Here is a 25,000-nt window from a genome sequence, read left to right as displayed (position 1 = left end):
TACATACATATGCATATAAATACATTTATATATATATACACACATGCATACATATACATGTGTGTGTATATATATATATATATATATATATATATATATATATATATATATATATATATATATATATATATATATATATACTCATTTGGTGTTGGCAAAAAATAATTACCACTGAATTTTAACTTCAAGGCGACATTAGTCCATTCCAGACATTCCATAATTGATTCATGTTGATATCGGAATCAATAATTACTGCTCCAATATGGAAATGGTAAAGTTGTATTGGGACACTCCTAACATGAAGAATATGAGATGTGGAACACAACCATTTCTTTGTTTTGACATGAAATTGTTCATATTTTATATATTTACACAATAAATTGAGAAAAGTACTAATAATTGGTCTCTTTTTTTTTTGCACCACAAAAACTTTGCCATTTTTCCAAGGGTGTGTCAACTTGTTTGTACTTCTTGTTTTCATATTGTGTATTTAAACCAAGTTATGTTGTCACTTATAGGATTATTTATGCCTCAATTTATATATATATATATATATATATATATATATATATATATATATATATATATATATATATATATATATATATATATATATATGTATATATATATATATATATATATATATATATATATATATATATATGTATATATAAGGGAGTTAATATGTCCTAAATAGATCTTTTGACTATTTAGGTGCTCTGAAACAGAAAGCAGCACATACTGCCCTCTAGTGGCAGGAAGGAATAAGACACGCCCCCCAAAATGCTCCAACTCTGACGTTGACACTTTTTAATTTACTTTCTTTTAGTTTTAGTTTAGTTGCCCTTTTTAATATCATTTTCATATCTGGAAGTTTAATTAGGTTTTAATGTAAATAAAAATCTTTGAAAAGAGCAACACATGAATTATGTAATTTCCCATTACACGTAATAATAATAATAATACAATTTAAAATATATATATATATTATCAGTTAAGACAAATACATATTGAAATGTTGAAAATAACAAAATAAGATGATAATAATGTGAATAATGTGCATATTAATGATTACAGCATTATTAAATATAACATAATAATAATGATATTTAAAATAACATAGGAGGACAATTAAATGTTTTTACCCAAGAATATGTTCTATTTTTTAAATTATTGTTTATACTCTACTGTAATTTCCCATTACACATAATTATAATAATAAAATATATAAAAAAAATATATATATATACTGTAATTATCATTATTAAGAAAAACGTTGAAATGTTGAAAATAACAAAATAAGATAATAATATATATATATATTAATGAATATAGTATTAAATATAACAGAATAATAATGATGATAAGGACATTTAAAATTACATAATTTTAATAATAAAAAATACAAAACATTTTCACAGAAATGGCGACTTGTCCAGGGTGTACCCTGCCTTCCGCCCGATTGTAGCTGAGATAGGCGCCAGCGCCCCCCGCGACCCCGAAAGGGAATAAGCGGTAGAAAATGGATGGATGGATGGATGTTTTTTTTTTCAAAAACTTAAAATCAATTATTAAATTAAAAACTTTTTTTGAATTTTGTTTTCAACAATTAATTATTTTCCCAATAATATTACAAATGGCGTTGTATTTTACTGTCCGCACACACACACACACACACACACACACACACACACACACACACACACACACACACACACACACACACACAGACAAATGCTAACTTTTTTTCGATCACTTCCCAGCCGTACACCTCAGTCATATAAGGTGAAACATGCTAACTGTACAAACACTTTTTTCCTTTCTGCTCATTTTGCAAACATTTACCCCAGAATATGTAACTTGGTACTTGACATATGCTAACAGTTAGCATGCTAATGTTAGCGCACACTGCAGTCTTCAGTTCCACTCACAAGCTATCTGCACTTAAGTCTCCTTGAGATAAAATCCAAGTGTGTAAACATGTTTTAATTCATGCAATGAAGTAATTAATTCGATTAAATATTTTTTAATCCTTCCATTCATGTTTTTTTTTTTTTTTTTTAAATCATTTATTGTGTGAAGCCACCCTGAAAAATGATCTGATCATGTGCAGAATCAACTTTTGTAGTCTGAAGTTGACACATCCATAAAGTACTCGGCTTTTGTGGTGGAAAAATAAAATATATATTTCAAGATAAACAATGAAATTTATCATAAAAATAAAAGCAAAGTTCAATCTAAGATGTGAGCAAAACATCAGCTCTCACTGGCTAGCATTAGCTTACAGCTAAAGATGTTTATATAATATTTATTTTGCCAATTTTGCAGCCAAACACTTCAGACATTTGACTTGGGACTTGAAACATGCTAACTGTTAGCATGCTAACGTTAGCATTTTACTATGCCAACATTAACAATTTAGTATGCTAACTTTGTTTTAGCCAATGTTGCAGCCAAACACCTCAGTCATCCTTCTATACTTCCATCCTTCCATCCTTTCATCTTTGCCTATTCCCATCTTTGCATCCTTCCATCCTTCCTTCCATCCTTTCATCTTTGCCTATTCCCATCTTTGCATCCTTCCATCCTTCCTTCCATCCTTTCTTCCATCCTTAACCTTTGCCTATTCCCATCTTTGCATCCTTCCATCCTTTCTTCCATCCTCTCCATCCATCCTTTCTTCCATCATCTCCTTCCATCCTTTCTTCCATCCTCTCCATCCATCCTTCCAACCTCCCATCCCTGCTTCCATTCTCTCATCCTTTCAACCTCCCATCCTCCCATCCTTCCATCCTCCCATTTTTGCTTCTATCCTCCCATCCTTGCTTCTATCCTCCCATCCTTGCTTCTATCCTCCAATCCTTCCATCCATCCAACCTCCCATCCTTGCTTCCATTCTCTCATCCTTTCAACCTCCCATCCTCCCATTTTTGCTTCTTTCCTACCATCCTTGGATTCTCCCATATTTGCATCCTTCTATCCTCCCATCCTCCTATCCTTCTATCCTCCCATCCTTGCATCATTGCTTCCATCTTTGCATCCTTCCATCCTCCCATCATTCTATCCTTAAATCCTTGCTTCCATCCTTGTATCCTCCCATTTTTGCTTCTATCCTCCCATCCTTCCATCCTTGCATCCTCCCATATTTTGCATCCTTCCATCCTCCCATCATTCTATCCTTACAACCTTGCTTCCATCCTTGCATCCTCCCATTTTTGCTTCTATCCTCCCATCCTTCCATTCTTACATCCTTGCATCCTTCCATCCTTGCATCCTTCTATATTTGAATCCTCCCATCATTGCTTCCATCCTCTCATCCTTTCATCATCCTATCCTTGCATCCTCCCATCTTGCCATTTTTGCTTTTATCCTCCCATCCATGCATCCTTCCAACCTCCCATCCTTGCTTCCATTCTCTCATCCTTTCAACCTTCCATCCTTCCATCCTCCCATTTTTGCTTCTATCCTCCCATCCTTCCATCTTTGCATCCTTCTATCCTTCCATTCTCCCATCCTTGCATCCTTCTATCCTTGCTTCCATCTTTGCATCCTTCTATCCTCCCATCCTTGTATCCTTCCATCCTTGCATCATTGCTTCCATCTTTGCATCCTTTCATCCTCCCATCATTCTATCCTTACAACCTTGCTTCCATCCTTGCATCCTCCCATTTTTGCTTCTATCCTCCCATCCTTCCATTCTTCCATCCTTGCATCCTTGCATCCTTCTATATTTGAATCCTCCCATCATTGCTTCCATCCACTCATCCTTTCATCATCCTATCCTTGCATCTTCCCATTTTTGCTTCTATCCTCCCATCCTTGCATCCTCCCATATTTGCTTCTTCCATCTTTGCATCCTTCTATCCTCCCATCCTTGCATCCTTGCTTCCATCCTTGATTATTTGCATCCTTCTATCCTGCCATCCTTCTATCCTTCCATCCTCACATCCATGCTTGCATCCTCCCAGCCTTCCATCCTCCCATTTTTGCTTCTATCCTCCCATCCTTCCATCCTTGCATCCTTGCATATTTTGCATCCTTCCATCCTCCCATCATTCTATCCTTACAACCTTGCTTCCATCCTTGCATCCTCCCATTTTTGCTTCTATCCTCCCATCCTTCCATCATTCTATCCTTACAACCTTGCTTCCATCCTTGCATCCTCCCATTTTTGCTTCTATCCTCCCATCCTTCCATTCTTCCATCCTTGCATCCTCCCATCCTTCCATCCTTGCATCCTCCCATATTTGCATCCTTCCATCCTCGCATCATTCTATTCTTACAACCTTGCTTCCATCCTTGCATCCTTCCATCCTCCCATTTTTGCTTCTATCCTCCCATCCTTCCATCCTTGCATCCTCCCATATTTGCATCCTTCCATCCTCCCATCCTTCCATCCTTGCATCCTCACATATTTGCATCCTTCCATATTTGAATCCTCCCATCATTGCTTCCATCCTCTCATCATCCTATCCTTGCATCCTCCCATCTTTTCATTTTTTCTTCTATCCTCCCATCCTTGCATCCTCCCATATTTGCATCCTTCCATCTTTGCATCCTTCTATCCTCCCATCCTTCTATCCTCCCATCCTTGCTTGATTCTTTGCATCCTTCTATCCCTCCATCCTTCCATCCTTCTATCCTCCCATCCTTCTATCCTCCCATCCTTGCTTCCATCCTTGCATCCTTCTATCCTCACATCCTTCCATCTTTGCAACCCCCCCCCCCCCCACAAAGTCATGTGACTTCAGAGTTTAGTAAATCAAAGAGAAGCTGACACATTAAAGAGCACCTTGTCAACATTGCCAGGTTGTTGTGTGTGTGTGTGTGTGTGTGTGTGTGTGTGTGTGTGTGTGTGTGTGTGTGTGTGTGTGTGTGTGTGTGTGTTGGCCCCTGCAGTGTGGAGACACACACACACACACACACACACACACACACACACACACAGAGGTTCGTACACAGAGGGGTGTGCGTGAGCAGGTTTAATGTGTGACAGTATAACTACCGCAGCTGCCATGGTGACAGAGGCCCCGCCCCCTCCAGAAGGACAACATCCTTTCTTGTGTACCACCTGCTCCTCACATTCCTTATCCAGCCGCAAACACACCGTGTCCTGTCATGCGCTGTCAACACTCTGTGCTGTCTTCATTAAGACGGGCAGAACAAGGAGGAGCAACATGTGAGGCAGACGTCCAGGATTATGGCAGACATAAACCCCCGATTATTATGGGATGTCAGTCTCTGAGTCTCACACACGTCAAAACAACTCATTCACACTCCAAACAATTCCCTCTTCTTGCCTTGGAATTCTAACCGAAGTACACTACATTTAAATCAATCATTATTTATACACACACACACATATATATATATATATATATATAGATATAGATATAGATATATATAAACGTATATATTTACATACGTAAATGTATACACACCAACATATATATATACACACACACACACACATTTATACAAACCCCGTTTCCATATGAGTTGTGAAATTGTGTTAGATGTAAATATAAACAGAATACAATGATTTGCAAATCCTTTTCAAGCCATATTCAGTTGAATATGCTACAAAGACAACATATTTGATGTTCAAGCTCATAAACTTTTGCAAATAATCATTAACTTTAGAATTTGATGCCAGCAACACGTGACAAAGAAGTTGGGAAAGGTGGCAATAAATACTGATAAAGTTGAGGAATGCTCATCAAACACTTATATGGAACATCCCACAGGTGTGCAGGCTAATTGGGAACAGGTGGGTGCCATGATTGGGTATAAAAACAGCTTCCCAAAAAATGCTCAGTCTTTCACAAGAAAGGATGGGGCGAGGTACACCCCTTTGTCCACAACTGTGTGAGCAAATAGTCAAACAGTTTAAGAACAACCTTTCTCAAAGTGACATTGCAAGAAATTTAGGGATTTCAACATCTACGCTCCATAATATCATCAAAAGGTTCAGAGAATCTGGAGAAATCACTCCACGTAAGCAGCATGGCCGGAAACCAACATTGAATGACTGTGACCTTCCATCCCTCAGACGGCACTGTATCAAAAACCGACATCAATCTCTAAAGGATATCACCACATGGGCTTCGGAACACTTCAGAAAACCAGTGAGTGCAAGTTAAAGCTTTACTATGCAAAGTGAAAGCCTTTTATCAACAACATCCAGAAACGCTGCCGGCTTCTCTGGGCCTGAGATCATCTAAGATGGACTGATGCAAAGTGGAAAAGTGTTCTGTGGTCTGACGAGTCCACATTTCAAATTGTTTTTGGAAATATTCGACATCGTGTCATCCGGACCAAAGGGGAAGCGAACCATCCAGACTGTTATCGACGCAAAGTTGAAAAGCCAGCATGTGTGATGGTATGGGGGTGCATTAGTGCCCAAGGCATGGGTAACTTACACATCTGTGAAGGCACCATTAATGCTGAAAGGTACATACAGCTTTTGGAACAACATATGTTGTCATCCAAGCAACGTTATCATGGACGCCCCTGCTTATTTCAGCAAGACAATGCCAAGCCACATTCAGCACATGTTACAACAGCGTGGCTTCATAGTAAAAGAGTGCGGGTACTTTCCTGGCCCGCCTGCAGTCCAGACCTGTCTCCCATGGAAAATGTGTGGCGCATTATGAAACGTAAAATATGACAGCGGAGACCCCGGACTGTTGAAGGACTGAAGCTCTACATAAAACAAGAATGGGAAAGAATTCCACTTTCAAAGCTTCAACAATTAGTTTCCTCAGTTCCCAAACGTTTATTGAGTGTTGTTAAAAGAAAAGGTGATGTAACACAGTGGTGAACATGCCCTTTCCCAACTACTTTGGCACGTGTTGCAGCCATGAAATTCTAAGTTAATTATTATTTGCAAAAAAAAAATAAAGTTTATGAGTTTGAACATCAAATATGTTGTCTTTGTAGCATATTCAACTGAATATGGCTTGAAAAGGATTTGCAAATCATTGTGCCCCCGCGACCCCAAAAGGGAATAAGCGGTAGAAAATGGATGGATGGATGTATTCTGTTTATATTTATATCCAACACAATTTCCCAACTCATATGGAAACGGGGTTTGTACATACATACATACGTATATATATATATACACACACATATATACATACATACACATAGATATATATACATACCTACATATACACACACCCACACACATAAATACATACATACATATATATATATATTTACATACGTACATGTATATATATTTACACACACACACACATATATATTCATACACATTCATACACACACACAAACTATACATACATACTTACATATATACACATATATTTACATACCTACACATATATATTTACATATGTAATATATACACACACACACACATATACATACATACATATATACACATATATATTTACATATGTACATATATACATACATATATACAAACACATATGTATGTGTATATATGTGTATATATATGTACATATGTAAATATATATGTGTATATATGTATGTATGTATACAGTATGTGTACATGCGTATGTGTATATATGTATGTATATGTACATATGTAAATATATGTGTGGATATATACATATATATATGTACATATATACATACATATATACAAACACATATGTATGTGTATATATGTACATATGTAAATATATATGTGTATATATGTATGTGTGTATATGCATATATGTATGTATGTAAATGTATATGTGTATATATGTATATATATATATGTGTATGTATGTGTGTGTGTATGTATGTATATATGTAAATATATGTGTGGATATATATACTCTTTTAGCCAACTTTGCAGCCTCACAGTCATATAGCTTAGTACTTGACGCATTCCAACTGTTAGCATGCTAAAATTAGCATCTATATATATATATATATATATATATATATATATATATATAGATGCTAATTTTAGCATATATATATGTATATAAAGGTATATACAGTATAGGTATATATGTATGTATGTATGTATATAAAGGTATATACAGTATAGGTATATATGTATGTATATATGTATATAAAGGTATATACAGTATAGGTATATATGTATGTATATATGTATATAAAGGTATATACATATACATATATATATATATATATATATATATATATATATACATATATATATGCTAATTTTAGCATGCTAACAGTTGGAATGCGTCAAGTACTAAGCTATATGACTGTGAGGCTGCAAAGTTGGCTAAAAGAGTTAGCATCTTGAGGTTACAAACACTGCTTGACATCCAATCAGTGGCCACAATATTTCACAACTTGAGCTGATTGTTTTGTTCTGGTGTCCTGGCCAATATACTTCTTGTTACTTTAGCCTTTTTTGATGGTTAAAAATGCTTCATTCAGGTTGGATTATGTTTAGAAAATGCTTTGTTACTGATAACACGGAACTAATATGTTGTGTTCAGACTCAGGTGATCAAAAGTGTACGTACACTTGTGAAGAACATGATGTCATGGCTGACTGGAGCTGCCAATCATTTCTACAACTATTATTGTTTTGTGATGTAGTGATTGGAGCACATACTTGCTGATCACTAAAAACATTCATGAAGTTTGCTTCTTTTATGATTTATTATGGCTCTACTGAAAATGTGAGGGTGAAAAGTATACATACTGCAATGTTCATATTTGTTTACAAGTTTACCTGCAATAAGACACTTTTGCTAGCCATCCACAAGCTGCTGCTTCCATTTTTCACCCCAAAATTGCTGCAGTTCAGCTAAATGTGTTGCTTTTCTGACATGGACTTGTTTCTTCAGCATTGTCCACACGTTTAAGTCAGGCCATTCTAAAATTAAACTTAATTCTAGCCTGATTTAGCCATTCCTTTACCACTCTTGAGGTGTGTTTGGGGTCATTGTCCTGTTGGAACACCCAACTGTGCCTGATGATTTAGGTAGGTTGTCCTGAACAATTCGGAGCTAATCCTCCTTTTTCATTGTCCCATTTAAAGACCTACTGAAAGCCACTACTAGCCACCACACAGTCTGATAGTTTATATATCAATGATGAAATATTAACATTGCAACACATGACAATACGGCCACTTTAGTTTACTAAACTGCAATTTTAATTTTTCCCGCGGAGTTTCTTGTTGAAAACGTCGCGGAATGATGACACCTGCGTGTGACGTCCCGGGTTACAGGGGACATATCTCCCGTCCAAAGGCAAAACCTAGTAACTCACTTCTAGCTCCGTAATATCGCCAAAATTTGCTCCACTTTGTCCACTAAAGACGCCGAGATCATTATCCACGCGTTTGTTACGTCTCGATTACTGTAACGTATTATTATGGGGTCTCCCCATGTCTAGCATTAAAAGATTACAGTTGGTACAAAATGCGGCTGCTAGACTTTTGACAAGAACAAGAAAGTTTGATCATATTACGCCTGTACTGTATATACCTTTATATACATATATACCTATACTGTATATACCTTTATATACATATATACATACATATATACCTATACTGTATATACCTTTGTATACATATATACATACATATATACCTATACTGTATATACCTTTATATACATATATACATACATATATACCTATACTGTATATACCTTTATATAAATATATACATACATATATACCTTTACTGTATATACCTTTATATACATATATACATACATATATACCTATACTGTATATACCTTTATATACATATATACATACATATATACCTATACTGTATATACCTTTATATACATATATACATACATATATACCTATACTGTATATACCTTTATATACATATATACATACATATATACCTATACTGTATATACCTTTATATACATATATACATACATATATACCTATACTGTATATACCTATATATACATATATACATACATATATACCTATACTGTATATACCTATATATACATACATATATACCTATACTGTATATACCTTTATATACATATATACATACATATATACCTATACTGTATATACCTTTATATACATATATACATACATATATACCTATACTGTATATACCTTTATATACATATATACATACATATATACCTATACTGGCTCACCTGCACTGGCTTCCTGTGCACTTAAGATGTGACTTTAAGGTTTTACTACTTACGTATAAAATACTACACGGTCTAGCTCCATCCTATCTTGCCGATTGTATTGTACCATATGTCCCGGCAAGAAATCTGCCTTCAAATGACTCCGGCTTATTAGTGATTCCCAAAGCCCAAAAAAAGTCTGCGGGCGGTAGAGCTTTTTCATTTCGGGCTCCAGTACTCTGGAATGCCCTCCCGGTAACAGTTCAAGATGCCACCTCAGTAGAAGCATTTAAGTCTCACCTTAAAACTCATTTGTATACTCTAGCCTTTAAATAGACTCCCTTTTTAGACCAGTTGATCTGCCGTTTCTTTTCTTTTTTCTCCTATGTCCCACTCTCCCCTGTGGAGGGGGTCCGGTCCGATCCGGTGGCCATGTACTGCTTGCCTGTGTATCGGCTGGGGACATCTCTGCGCTGCTGATCCGCCTCCGCTTGGGATGGTTTCCTGCTGGCTCCGCCGTGAACGGGACTCTCGCTGCTGTGTTGGATCCGCTTTGGACTGGACTCTCGGGACTGTGTTGGATCCATTGTGGATTGAACTTTCACAGTATCATGTTAGACCCGCTCCACATCCATTGCTTTCCTCCTCTCCAAGGTTCTCATAGTCATCATTGTCACCGACGTCCCACTGGGTGTGAGTTTTTCCTTGCCCTTATGTGGGCCTACCGAGGATGTCGTAGTGGTTTGTGCAGCCCTTTGAGACACTAGTGATTTAGGGCTATATAAGTAAACATTGATTGATTGATTGATTTTGAGAAAACAAAGGAAAAGCAATCTATCTTGCTGCTGTCTTACAAAGATCTGCAAAGTCGTCAAAGGTCTAGATGTTTATTTGAGCTTTCATTTTCGAGCCATGGATTGAGCCATGGATTGAATATCTGCTCTCATGAACGTGTGCCCTTTCTCCAGATATTTGATCACAATCTCGGGTGGGCCCCATTCTGCGTTTGCACATTGGACAGCGTTCAGTTTTTATTTGGACCTCCACAGTTCTCCGCCCAAAAGAGTATGCAAGGGGAAGAATCAAGAACAAAACATTTAATGAAGGGCCAATCTCCCAAATATCCCCTCCTGCCATAATATCACATAATCAGCTTGACCGTCGGCCCCCATTCCTGCAAATGTCTCATTAAAGACACAAAGAAGCTCTGATTGGTCCCTTGAGATACTAGGTTTTTCTCTTGTATCTCCGCGGTTATGTAGTAGTTGCTAGGTCCTGCCATGCGCGTACCAGCTTACTTACGGAACAAATTACAACATCGCATACACTAATGTAAAGGATATCACCTAGGAACTCCAAAATTATTATCAGCTCAGTTTTGACCAACATTGAGTTACTGGGTTTTGCCTTTGGACGGGGATTATCAGCCCAGCACCACTTGTGGCTCAAAGTCGTCTATTTTCATCGCATAATTACACAGTATTCTGGACATCTGTGTTGATTAATCTTTTGCAATTTGTTCACTTAATAATGGAGAAGTCAAAGTAGAAAGATAGAGGTGGGAAGCTTTAGCCTTTAGCCACACAAACACACGGTGATTCCTTGTTTGAAATTCCTGGAGGTGAAGCTTTACTATGGATCAGAGCGGTGAAGCAAACATGGATCCCGACTACATGTCAACTGGCAGGTTTCGGTGAGAAAATTGTGGTAATACGTCGCCTCATACCAGAGATCAGCCGAGCTTGCGCCGTCCATGCAGCAGCTGCGTGACTTCCCTCAGAGACTGGCATCAAGACACCTGTGGACACACTCCTCCAACTATCAGGTACTATTTAAACTCACTAAAACACTAGCAACGCAATAGAAAGATAAGGGATTTCCCAGGATTATCCTAGTAAATGTGTCTAAAAACATCTGAATCGCTCCCAATGCAATCGCCTTTTTTCTTTCTTTCTAGTCCTTCACTCTAAATTTCCTCATCCACAAATCTTTCATGCTCGCTCAAATTAATGGAGAAATTGTCATTTTCTAATCCTTCACTCTAAATTTCCTCATCCACAAATCTTTCATGCTCGCTCAAATTAATGGGGAAATTGTCTTTTTCTCGTTCCAAATAGCTCTTGCTGCTGGAGGCTCCGATTAAAAACAATGTGAGGACGAGAGGAGCCCTCACACTTGTGATGTCATCGTCTGCTACTTCCGGTACAGGCAAGGCTTTTTTATCAGCGACCAAAAGTTGCCAACTTTATCGTGGATGTTCTCTACTAAATACTTTCAGCAAAAATATGGCAATATGGCGAAATGATGAAGTATGACACATAGAATGGAGCTGCTATCCCCGTTTGAATAAGAACATCTCATTTCTGTAGGACTTTAAAGCAGCAGTTCCATTGGTAGCAAAACAGGCCCAGAGCAGAATACTACCACCACCATGCTTGACGGTAGGTATGGTGTTCCGGGGACTAAAGCCCTCACATTTTTTCTTCCAAACATATTCCTGGTTATTGTGTCCAAACAGCTCCATTTTTACGTGGACAAAGATAAGACCTTCTGGAGGAAAGTTCTGTGATCAGATAAGAGTTGTAGAGATGATTGCAAACTCAACATGATGTTCTTTACAAGTGTATCTACACTTTTGATTGTGACTGTAGTTCAGCACTTGTACTGCTTGGAGTATCTTACATGCAGAAAATGAGTGAAAGTGGCATCGCAGCCTTCATACTTGCAGGAAAATGTGAATTTGATGCATAAATCAGAATGAATTCTCACTATTTACTCCCATAACTCAAGTAACCTTTGTGTGTCTCCCCCAGCGGCCATGACTTCTCTGGCCAAGAACAACACTTTGACCAGCCAGCGCCGGGTGAAGCTCTCGGACCACTCGGGTGTTGTGGGTCTGCTACAGGTGGAGACGGGTCAGGTGTATTAGAACTAAAGGCCTCCATCATCACGCCTACAATTTCCTGACGCTATTTCAACACAATAGAACCACAAATATCATAATGATGATGTCCCAATGGGGTACAGTGGGGCCAAAAAGTATTTAGTCAGCCAGCGATTGTGCAAGTTCTCCCACTTCAAAGGATGACAGAGGTCTGTCATTTTCATCATAGGTACACTTCAACTGTGAGAGACAGAATGGGAAAAAAAAATCCAGGAATTCACATTGTAGGAATTTTAAAGAATTAATTTGTAAATGATGGTGGAAAATAAGTATTTGGTCACTTCAAAGAAGGAAGATCTCTGGATCTCACAGACCTGTAACTTCTTCTTTAAGAAGCTCTTCTGTCCTCCACTCGTTACCTGTATTAATGGCACCTGTTTGAACTCGTTATCTGTATAAAAGACACCTGACCACAGCCTCAAACAGTCAGACTCCAAACTCCACTATGGCCAAGACCAAAGAGCTGTCGAAGGACACCAGGAAAAGAATTGTAGACCTGCACCAGACTGGGAAGAGTGAATCTACAATAGGAAAGCAGCTTGGTGTGAAAAAATCAACTGTGGGAGCAATTATCAGTAAATGGAAGACATACAAGACCACTGATAATCTCCCTCGATCTGGGGCTCCATGCAAGGTCTCATCCCCTGGGGTCAAAATAATCATGAGAACGGTGAGCAAAAATCCCAGAACCACACGGGGGGACCTGGTGAATGACATGCAGAGAGCTGGGACCAAAGTAACAAAGGTTACCATCAGTAACACACTACGCCGACAGGGAATCAAATGCTGCAGTGCCAGACGTGTCCCCCTGCTTAAGCCAGTGCATGTCCAGGCCCGTCTGAAGTTTGCCAGAGAGCACATGGATGATACAGCAGAGGATTGGGAGAATGTCATGTGGTCAGATGAAACCAAAATAGAACTTTTTGGTATAAACTCTACTGGTGGTGTTTGGAAGAAGAAGAATACTGAGTTGCATCCCAAGAACACCATACCTACTGTGAAGCATGGGGGTGGAAACATCATGCTTTGGGGCTGTTTTTCTGCTAAGGGGACAGGACGATTGATCCGTGTTAAGGAAAGAATGAATGGGGCCATGTATCGTGAGATTTGGAGCCAAAACCTCCTTTGAATGGTTGACCAAATACTTATTTTCCACCATCATTTACAAATAAATTCTTAAAAATTCCTACAATGTGAATTCCTGGGTTTGTTTTCCACATTCTGTCTCTCCCAGTTGAAGTGTACCTATGATGAAAATGACAGACCTCTGTCATCATTTGAAGTGGGAGAACTTGCACAATCGCTGGCTGACTAAATACTTTTCTGCCCCACTGTATGTTTGTAATCATGTTTTTCTATTTGCTTTCTTCACAGACACATTTCTTACTTTTTGCTCATCAGTTACACAAAACATGGATCTGCCATAAACATTGTGGCCTCAGTTCTGTGCAGGGGTGGATGGTATTGTTTACATGTCACCACATACTGCCACCAAATCGGCACTTTTCAAACAGTACGGGTGCTTAAATGGTGAAAAAAAAATAAAATAAAAAAATATATTTTGTTTGAAAAAGCAGTGCCTCTTTATTTGTAGGGAATTTTGCGACATTTAAGTTGAACAGACTTGTTTTGTTTTTTTTAAAGTAAATGATAAAAGTAATATTATATATATTAATAATAATATTATATTACTTATACAATATATTATAAGTAATATTGTAAATAGGTTTTTTATATAACTTTTATTGCCAACCTTTCGCTTAACCATAACTAACTAACTATCTAACTAACTAACTAAAACCACAGAATCCTCATTCAATGTGCTCACAAAACACTTCCTCATTCTCGACCAATCACCTTTAAAGGCCTACTGAAATGAGATGTTCTTATTTAAACGGGGACAGCAGCTCCATTCTATGTGTCATACTTCATCATTTCACCATATTGCCATATTTTTGCTGAAAGGATTTAGTAGAGAACATCCACGATAAAGTTTGCAACTTTTGGTCGCTATTAAAAAAGCCTTGCCTGTACCCGAAGTAGCAGACGATGTGTGCGTGACATCACGGGTTGTGGAGCTCCTCACATCTGAACATTGTTTACAATCATGGCCACCAGCAGCGAGAGCGATTCGGACCGAGAAAGCGACGATTTCCCCATTAATTTAAGCGAGGATGAACGATTCGTGGATGAGGAAAGTGAGAGTGAAGGACTAGAAGAAAAAAAAGGCGAGGGCAGTGGGAGCGATTCAGATAGATAGATAGATAGATAGATAGATAGATAGATAGTACTTTATTTATTCCGTCAGGAGAGTTCCTTCAGGAAAATTACAATTTTCAGCACAATCCCATTCAAGATCAGACAAACATTACAGGTGTTATTAGACACATTTACTAGGATAATTCTGGAAAATCCCTTACCTGCTTATTGTGTTACTAGTGTTTTAGTGAGATTATATGGTCGTACCTGAAAGTCGGAGGGGTATGGCCACGGGTGTGGTGACCGCCAGTGTCTCCGGTGGAAACCACGTTTCTCAACGAGGCAAGGCAGCCGGGCTGGGATTTTTTTCCCCCCTCCTCCACAGTGAAAACATCCGACGGTCGGTGGCGGCCGGTGGGAGGAGGCAAGAGAGTCCGCAGCTGCAGGAGGAACAATGCAAGCTCTCCGCTCATAACTCCGGTAAGAGCCGACTTAATACCACAATTTCTCACCGAAACCTGCCAGTTGACCGCTCTGTTCCATAGTAAAGCTTCACCGTCAGCTTTTGGGAACGTAAACAATGAAACACCGGCTGTATTTGTGTTGCTAAAGGCGGCCGCAATACACCGCTTCCCACCTACAGCTTTCTTCTTTGACGTCTCCATTATTCATTGAACAAATTGCAAAAGATTCAGCAACACAGATGTCCAGAATACCGTGTAATTATGCAATTAAAGCAGACTACTTATAGCTGGGATCGGTGCTGGTTCAAAATGTCCGCTCCAACCCATGACGTCACGCGCACGCTTCATCACACGCGTCATCATACCGTGACGTTTTCAACAGGATATTTCGCGGGAAATTTAAAATTGCAATTTAGTAAAGTAAAGCGGGCGTATTGGCATGTGTTGCAATGTTAATATTTCATCATTGATATATAAACTATCAGACTGCGTGGTCGCTAGTAGTGGCTTTCAGTAGGACTTTAAAGGGGAACATTATCAGCAGACCTATGTAAGCGTCAATATATACCTTGATGGTGCAGAAAAAAGACCATCTATTTTTTTAACCGATTTCCGAACTCTAAATGGGTGAATTTTGGCGAATTAAACGCCTTTCTGTTTATCGCGCTGGAGGCCATGACGTCAGAACGTGACGTCGCCAAGGTAACACACCCACCATTTTCATTTTCAACACATTACAAACACCGGGTCTCAGCTCTGTTATTTTACGTTTTTTCGACTATTTTTTGGAACCTTGGAGACATCATGCCTGGTGGGTGTGTTGTCGGAGGGTGTAACAACACTAACAGGGAGGGATTCAAGTTGCACCACTGGCAAGAAATCTGCCGCCAGACCCCCATTGAATGTACCAGAGTGTCTCCACATTTGACAGGCGATGCTAAGACAGACATGGCACAGAGATGTATGGATAACCTGCAGATGCATTTGCAACAATTAAGTCAACCAAATCACAAAGGTGAGTTTTGTTGATGTTGACTGCCAGCTAATCGATGCTAACATGCTACGCTAATCGATGCTAACATGCTATTTACCGGCGGTGCTAAAGCAGACATGGCACAGAGATGTATGGATAACCTGCAGATGCATTTGCAACGATAGTCAACGAAATCACAAAGGTGAGTTTTGTTGATGTTGACTGCCAGCTAATTGATGCTAACATGCTACGCTAATCGATGCTAACATGCTATTTACCGGCGGTGCTAAAGCAGACATGGCACAGAGATGTATGGATAACCTGTAGATGCATTTGCAACTATATTACGTTTCCTTCCACCCACATTTAATGCGAAACAAACACTTACCAATCGACGGATTTAAGTTGCTCCAGTGTCAAAAGATGCGAAAGTCCTGATCGTTTGGTCCGCACATTTTTACCGGCGATGCTAACGCAGCTATTCGGCCATGCTATGGCTATGAATAGCGTCAATAGCTATTTGGTCAATAGCTTCAGTTTCTTCTTCAATTCTTTCATACTCCAACCATCTGTTTCAATACATGCGTAATCTGTTGAATCGCTTAAGTCGCTGAAATCCGAGTTTGAATCCGAGCCAATGTCGCTATATCTTGCTGTGGTATTCCCATTGTTTGTTTACATTGGCAGCACTGTGTGACGTCACAGGGAAATGGATAGTGGTTTCCAAGATAGCGAAAATAAGGCACTTTAAAGCTTTATTTAGGGATATTTGGAGACTGGTAACATTTTGAAAAAAACTTCAAAAAATACAACAAGCCACTGGGAACTGATTTTTATTGTTTTTAACCCTTTTGAAATTGTGATAATGTTCCCCTTTAAGTAGAACGTGACGTCGCCGAGGTAACACAGCCACCATTTCTGTAGGACTTTAACTCTGTCTTGACACTTTGTTTTGATATTTTCTATTAGATTCTTCTTTTAAATGATCATGTTTACAATGATTGTTTGATATTTATTTTTCATGTACTGTTTGTTTTTTGGGATAAAAGCGTCTGCCAAATACATCAACATAAACATAAAGGGTCTTCATATCAGCTAAAACCATTAATCTGTTTCACTGGATTTAGAATAAAAACAAATTCTGTCTTACCCAACAATGCTAGTATTTGATTATTGTTACTTGAAGACTTATTCCTGCTTACAATTATAAGAAAGTATTGTCTTATACTTTGCCTGAAATGAGAATGCATCATAATCAGTGGCGACTGGTTAATATTGTTTGAGGTGGGCCTGAAAGTCTGTAAACCAAACCTCTGTAGGAGCTCATCTTCCCCTAGTAGATTTATTTGTCATTTTCACGTACAAATGAAGCATTCTGGTGCATTCTGACTAAATAATGAAGACAAACTAGAACAAAGATGTCACAGGTGTGCAGAGAACTATGTAGAACATGCACACAGGTAAGCCTTTTCCTCTTTTTCACATATTTTGTCCCACACATTTCAAGAAGGTGGGCTACACAAAATTGGGTTGGAAAGCTAGACTACATTTAGAGTTAGCTAACATCTATTACACAATCTGGACTGTGGTTCTAACTTTTACCCCTGTTGGCTTTTACAATCTATCTTCATCATTTATTTCAACTTTGTTATTCAAGTATGACATTTTTAAAATTAGTTCATTTCATCTGTGGTCCCCTCCAAGGTTTCTCATTCTCCCATTGGTTTGAGTTTTTCCTTGCCTTGATGTGGGATCTGAGCCGAGGATGTCGTTGTGGCTTGTGCAGCCCTTTGAGACACTCGTGATTTAGGGCTATATAAATAAACGATTGATTGATTGATATTATGGTCATACTCTTGTTTGCTAGCGGCTAGGATTTCAGTACTATTGAAGATCTTTGCTTCTTCTCAACTCTGTGCTAATATTCTTTTCACAACATACAACCAATAGTATGTTAATGTTAAATTTTACTTGTGAAAAGTAATCCCCCGATTCCTATTTTCAACAGTTAGCATCTTTGTTTTTTACCTGTCAACTGTCAGTTTAGCATCTTTGTTTTCTACCCGTCAACTGTCAGTTTAGTATCTTTGTTTTCTACCTGTCAACTGTCGGTTTAGCATCTTTGTTTTCTACCTGTCAACTGTCAGTTTAGCATCTTTGTTTTCTACCCGTCAACTGTCAGTTTAGTATCTTTGTTTTCTACCTGTCAACTGTCAGTTTAGCATCTTTGCTTTCTACCTGTCAACTGTCAGTTTAGCATCTTTGTTTTTTACCTGTCAACTGTCGGTTTAGCATCTTTGTTTTCTACCTGTCAACTGTCAGTTTAGCATCTTTGCTTTCTACCTGTCAACTGTCAGTTTAGCATCTTTGCTTTCTACCTGTCAACTGTCAGTTTAGCATCTTTGTTTTCTACCTGTCAACTGTCAATTTAGTATCTTTGTTTTCTACCTGTCAACTGTCAGTTTAGCATATTTGTTTTCTACCTGTCAACTGTCAGTTTTGCATCTTTGTTTTCTACCTGTCAACTGTCGGTTTAGCATCTTTGTTTTCTACCTGTCAACTGTCAGTTTAGCATCTTTGTTTTCTACCTGTCAACTGTCAGTTTAGCATCTTTGTTTTCTACCTGTCAACTGTCAGTTTAGCATCTTTGTTTTCTACCTGTCAACTGTCAGTTTTGCATCTTTGTTTTCTACCCGTCAACTGTCAGTTTAGCATCTTTGTTTTCTACCCGTCAACTGTCAGTTTAGCATCTTTGTTTTCTACCCGTCAACTGTCAGTTTTGCATCTTTGTTTTCTACCCGTCAACTGTCAGTTTAGCATCTTTGTTTTCTGCCCGTCAAATGTCAGTTTAGCATCTTTGTTTTCTACCTGTCAACCGTCAGTTTAGCATCTTTGTTTTCTACCTGTCAACTGTCAGTTTAGCATCTTTGTTTTCTACCTGTCAACTGTCAGTTTAGCATCTTTGTTTTCTACCTGTCAACTGTCAGTTTAGCATCTTTGTTTTCTACCTGTCAACTGTCACTTTAGCATCTTTGTTTTCTACCTGTCAACTGTCACTTTAGCATCTTTGTTTTCTACCTGTCAACTGTCACTTTAGCATCTTTGTTTTCTACCTGTCAACTGTCAGTTTTGCATCTTTGTTTTCTACCTGTCAACTGTCAGTTTAGCATCTTTGTTTTCTACCTGTCAACTGTCACTTTAGCATCTTTGTTTTCTACCTGTCAACTGTCAGTTTAGCATCTTTGTTTTCTACCTGTCAACTGTCACTTTAGCATCTTTGTTTTCTACCTGTCAACTGTCACTTTAGCATCTTTGTTTTCTACCTGTCAACTGTCACTTTAGCATCTTTGTTTTCTACCTGTGAACTGTCACTTTAGCATCTTTGTTTTCTACCTGTCAACTGTCACTTTAGCATCTTTGTTTTCTACCTGTCAACTGTCAGTTTTGCATCTTTGTTTTCTACCTGTCAACTGTCAGTTTAGCATCTTTGTTTTCTACCTGTCAACTGTCACTTTAGCATCTTTGTTTTCTACCTGTCAACTGTCAGTTTAGCATCTTTGTTTTCTACCTGTCAACTGTCACTTTAGCATCTTTGTTTTCTACCTGTCAACTGTCACTTTAGCATCTTTGTTTTCTACCTGTCAACTGTCACTTTAGCATCTTTGTTTTCTACCTGTCAACTGTCACTTTAGCATCTTTGTTTTCTACCTGTCAACTGTCACCTTAGCATCTTTGTTTTCTACCTGTCAACTGTCACTTTAGCATCTTTGTTTTCTACCTGTCAACTGTCAGTTTAGCATCTTTGTTTTCTACCTGTCAACTGTCACTTTAGCATCTTTGTTTTCTACCTGTCAACTGTCACTTTAGGCTCCTCATCACCACTTCAAGATGGCGGCCCAATTTCTCGCGTCACAGCAGCCAATGCTGCGTCGACTTATAAAATGTCTGTGGGGGCAACATCGAGACCTGATTTGTTCCAGAATGTTCTTCTTGCCTCCTTTGAGTGGCGCCCAGAAACACATTTAATTGGCAAACATGACATTGATTGGTTAATTTCTTATTTAAACTCACGTGTTGCTGCTCATGTTGACCTTTGAGGAAAAGGCGTTCTTAGAAGTTGTCTGTGAATCAAAACCGTCGTAGCGGTGATTTCGGGAAGGTACACAAGTGAAGGAAAACCTGTCAAATGTGCAAAGAATAGTTTGCAGAAGTAAACATTGCGTCAACTTTCCTAAAATGTGGCAGCAGGAAGCACGACTTGCATGTTTTTACAGGACTTCCGTTCAAAGCGATGATTGGACGGGAGTCCTGTTAGCCCCGCCCACTGCCTTTGAAAGCTTTTAGTTTGACAGCTGAATGTAATTATTTTTTTAATTATTAATAATGAAAATTTTATATATTTTATATAATAATTATACATATTTATAATATGTAATTATGTATATTTAATTATATTAATCATATTTTGTATAAAGTAATTATATATATATATATATACATAGAACAATTAACACAAATAATGTACTAATTACTATTGTGAATAATTTAACAAATTATTTATTTCATGAAATAAATCACTTAAAAAGGGGTAGAAAAGCGCTTTTCAAGTACAACCCATCTACTATATGATGAAATAATTAAATAATGAAAAATTAAATCAAAGATTGTAATAATTATATGTACTTTTAAAATAAATAATTATGCATTTAATTTAATGTAACAAATAATTTACTTATAAAAATTGTAAATAATTTAACAATTATTTCATGAAATAAATCACTATATGATGAAAAAATTAAATCACTAAAGATTGAAATAATTAAATGTACTTTTAACAATAAATGAAAGACAACACATTTATGTATTTAAGTAACAAAGAACTTAATAAAAATTGTGAATAACTTAAAAATTTTTTCATGAAATAAATCACTATGATGAATTAATTAAATTGTGAAAAATTAAATCACTAAAGATTGAAATAATTATGTATAATTTTATAATAAATAAATGAAAGACAACACATTTATATATTCAATTTAATGTAACAAATAACTAACAAAAATTGTGAATAATTTAACAATTTTTTCATGAAATAAATCACTATGATGAATTAATTAAATCACTACAGATTGAAATAAATATGTGTACTTTTACAATAAATAAATGAAAGACAACACATGTATGTATTCAATTTAATGTAACAAATAATTTACTATAAAAAAATTGTAAGTCATTTAACAAGTTAATTATTTCATGAAATCAATCACTATATGATGAAATAAATCAAGGATTGAAATACTTAAATGTACTTTTACAAGAAATGAATGAAAGACAACACATTTATGTATTTAATTTAATGTAACAAACAATTTACTTATAAAAATTGTAAATAATTTAACAATTTTTTTATGAAATAAATCACTATATGGTGAAAAAATTAAATCACTAAAGATTGAAGCAGTTAAATGTTATTTTACAATAAATGAAATACAACACATTTATGTATTTAATTTAATGTAACAGAGAACTTAGTAATACGATTGTAAATAATTTAACAAGTTAATTATTTCATGAAATAAATCACTATGATGAATTAATTAAATTATGAAAAATTAAATCACTAAAGATTGAAATAATCAAATGTACTTTTACAAGAAATAAACGAAAGACAACACATTTATGTATTTAATTTAATGTAACAAAGAACTTAATAAAAATTGTGAATAATTTAACAATTTTTTCATGAAATATTTCACTATGATGAATTATAAAAAAATAAATCACTAATGATTGGAATAATTATGTGTACTTTTACAATTAATAAATGAAAGACAATACATTTATTTAGTCAATTTAATGTAACGCATAATTTACTAAAAAATTGTAAATAATTTAACAAGTTAATTTTTTCATGAAATCAATCACTATGATGAAATAATTAAATCAATAAGGATTGAAATACTTAAATGTACTTTAAAAAGAAATGAATGAAAGACAACACATTCATGTATTTAATTTAATGTAACAGAGAACTTAGTAATACGATTGTAAATAATTTAACAAGTTAATTATTTCATGAAATAAATCACTATGATGAATTAAATTATGAAAAATTAAATCACTAAAGATTGAAATAATTATGTGTAATTTTACAATAAATGAAAGACAACACATTTATATATTTAATTTAATGTAACAAATAACTTAATAAAAATTGTGAATAATTTAACCATTTTTTCATGAAATCAATCACTATGATGAATTAATTCACTAAAGATTGAAATAATTGTGTAATTTTACAATAAATAAATGAAAGACAACACATTTATTTATTTAATTTAATGTAACAAATAACTCACTAAAAAATTGTAAATAAGTTAACAAGTTACTTTTTTCATGAAATCAATCACTATATGATGATATAATTAAATCAAGGATTGAAATACTTAAATGTACTTTAAAAAGAAATGAATGAAAGACAACACATTTATGTATTTAATTTAATGTAACAAACAATTTACTTATAAAAATTGTAAATAATTTAACAATTATATCATGAAATAAATCACTATATGATGAAAAAATTTAATCACTAAAGATTGAAATAATTAAATGTTATTTTACAATAAATGAAATACAACACATTTATGTATTTAATTTAATGTAACAGAGAACTTAGTAATACGATTGTAAATAATTTAACAAGTTAATTATTTCATGAAATAAATCACTACGATGAATTAAATTATGAAAAATTAAATCACTAAAGATTGAAATAATTATGTGTAATTTTACAATAAATAAATGAAAGACAACACATTTGGGGCGGCATAGCTCGGTTGGTAGAGTGGCCGTGTCAGCAACTTGAGGGTTGCAGGTTCGATTCCCGCTTCCATCCTAGTCACTGCCATTGTGTCCTTGGGCAAGACACTTTACCCACCTGCTCCCAGTGCCACCCACACTGCTTTAAATGTAAGTCAGATATTGGGTGTCACTATGTAAAGCGCTTTGAGTCACTTGAGAAAAGCGCTATATAAATATAATTCACTGGATTTATATATTTAATTTAACAAATAACTTAATAAAAATTTTGAATAATTTAACAATTTTTTCATGAAATAAATCACTATAATGAATTAATTTAATCACTAAAGATTAAAATAATTGTGTGTACTTTTACAATAAATAAATGAAAGACAACACATTTATGTATTTAATTTAATGTAACAAATAATTTACTATAAAAAAATTGTAAATCATTTAACAAGTTAATTATTTCATGAAATCAATCACTATATGATGAAATATTAAATCACTAAAGATTGAAATACTTAAATGTACTTTTACAAGCAATGAATGAAAGACAACACATTTATGTATTTAATTACATTTATGACTCAAGGACACATTTTAAGTCATTAAGATTTATTTAATTTCCACCCGCCGTGTAAAAGTCGCAAACTCGGCACTTTCCCCAACTTCCAGTCCGCTCTCATCACTGCTGGGCAACAACTTCCTCCAGTCTTCCTTCTCACTCTGTCTTTCTTTTTACGGGATGGAAAACAACAAAGTTTTCCTTTTCCTCCCAAAAAAAGCCAGAGTTCTTGAGGACGACACGTTTGATGAAAGCAGCTTCCATGTTTTATTCCGCTACATTTTCCTGTGAAGGAACCTCTTCTGCCGGCCGTGACCATCAAGTCAAACAAAAACATCAACTTGTTAAAAAAGATAAAAAAGTAGAGGAGTGTCGGCAGACTAAGAAACTGTCAAATTAGGTAAATAAATCATTTGCATGGTGAACATGATTGTTAGTATTCTCAGCGCAGAAAAGGCTGCTTGTAAGTGAAAGACTGACACCAAATAAGAGAAGCGAGCTACGGGCTGGGCGACACTCATTCTCATCCTTTCAAAAAATGTCTTCCATGAAACATTTGATCTTTTTGTTCCCCTTCTTGGCGGGAAGAAAGGTGAAGCATGGAAGCAAGGTTGGTTGCAGGAACAAAAGGCACGCTCTCCGGTAACCGAGCAACCGCAGGATGTGACACGCTAACAGCCAATCAGGGAACACGAACCACTATCAAGTTTGGTTGACTCTTTGCATGGAGTGAGAAGAGGAACAAATTGTGGACAAAAGAGGAAAAGTCAGCCCGATGTGGTGTGTACGTGATGCAAGGCAAGAGCGCTAACACCACACCACCTTAGCTCGCCCTTTAGAGCACAGCTGTAACTTTCTGCGGAAAATATTTCTTCTCAGGTTTCTATGTTGACTATTTTCTTACACGTTATCAAGCATTTCTTACATATTCCTTGTTTTTAAGAGCTTCTTGTAA

At 36.3% G+C, this 25,000-nt stretch overlaps 2 protein-coding genes across 6 annotated transcripts in view; one reads left to right on the top strand and one right to left on the bottom strand.

Moving 5' to 3' along the window:
- Positions 1 to 13,105, top strand: part of LOC133554079 (paired box protein Pax-7-like) — a 109,768-nt gene extending 96,663 nt beyond the window's left edge. For all 5 annotated transcript variants that reach the window (XM_061902465.1, XM_061902461.1, XM_061902463.1 and 2 more), the window contains exon 9: positions 12,904 to 13,105. In XM_061902465.1, the coding sequence (XP_061758449.1) occupies positions 12,904 to 13,019 (116 nt within the window). In that variant the 3' untranslated portion in view covers positions 13,020 to 13,105. The remainder of the gene's footprint in view (positions 1 to 12,903) is intronic.
- A 10,931-nt stretch (positions 13,106 to 24,036) lies between these two features.
- Positions 24,037 to 25,000, bottom strand: part of dedd (death effector domain containing) — a 31,860-nt gene continuing 30,896 nt past the window's right edge. The window contains exon 5 of the mRNA XM_061902459.1: positions 24,037 to 25,000. This exon is cut by the window's right edge and continues 1,382 nt beyond it. The gene's annotated coding sequence lies outside the window, so the exon portion shown is untranslated.

Source organism: Nerophis ophidion, linkage group LG06 (assembly GCF_033978795.1).
Source record: "Nerophis ophidion isolate RoL-2023_Sa linkage group LG06, RoL_Noph_v1.0, whole genome shotgun sequence".
Taxonomy (NCBI): domain Eukaryota; kingdom Metazoa; phylum Chordata; class Actinopteri; order Syngnathiformes; family Syngnathidae; genus Nerophis; species Nerophis ophidion.
Note: the sequence above shows the minus strand (reverse complement) of the source record. Positions and strands in the feature narration are given on the sequence as shown.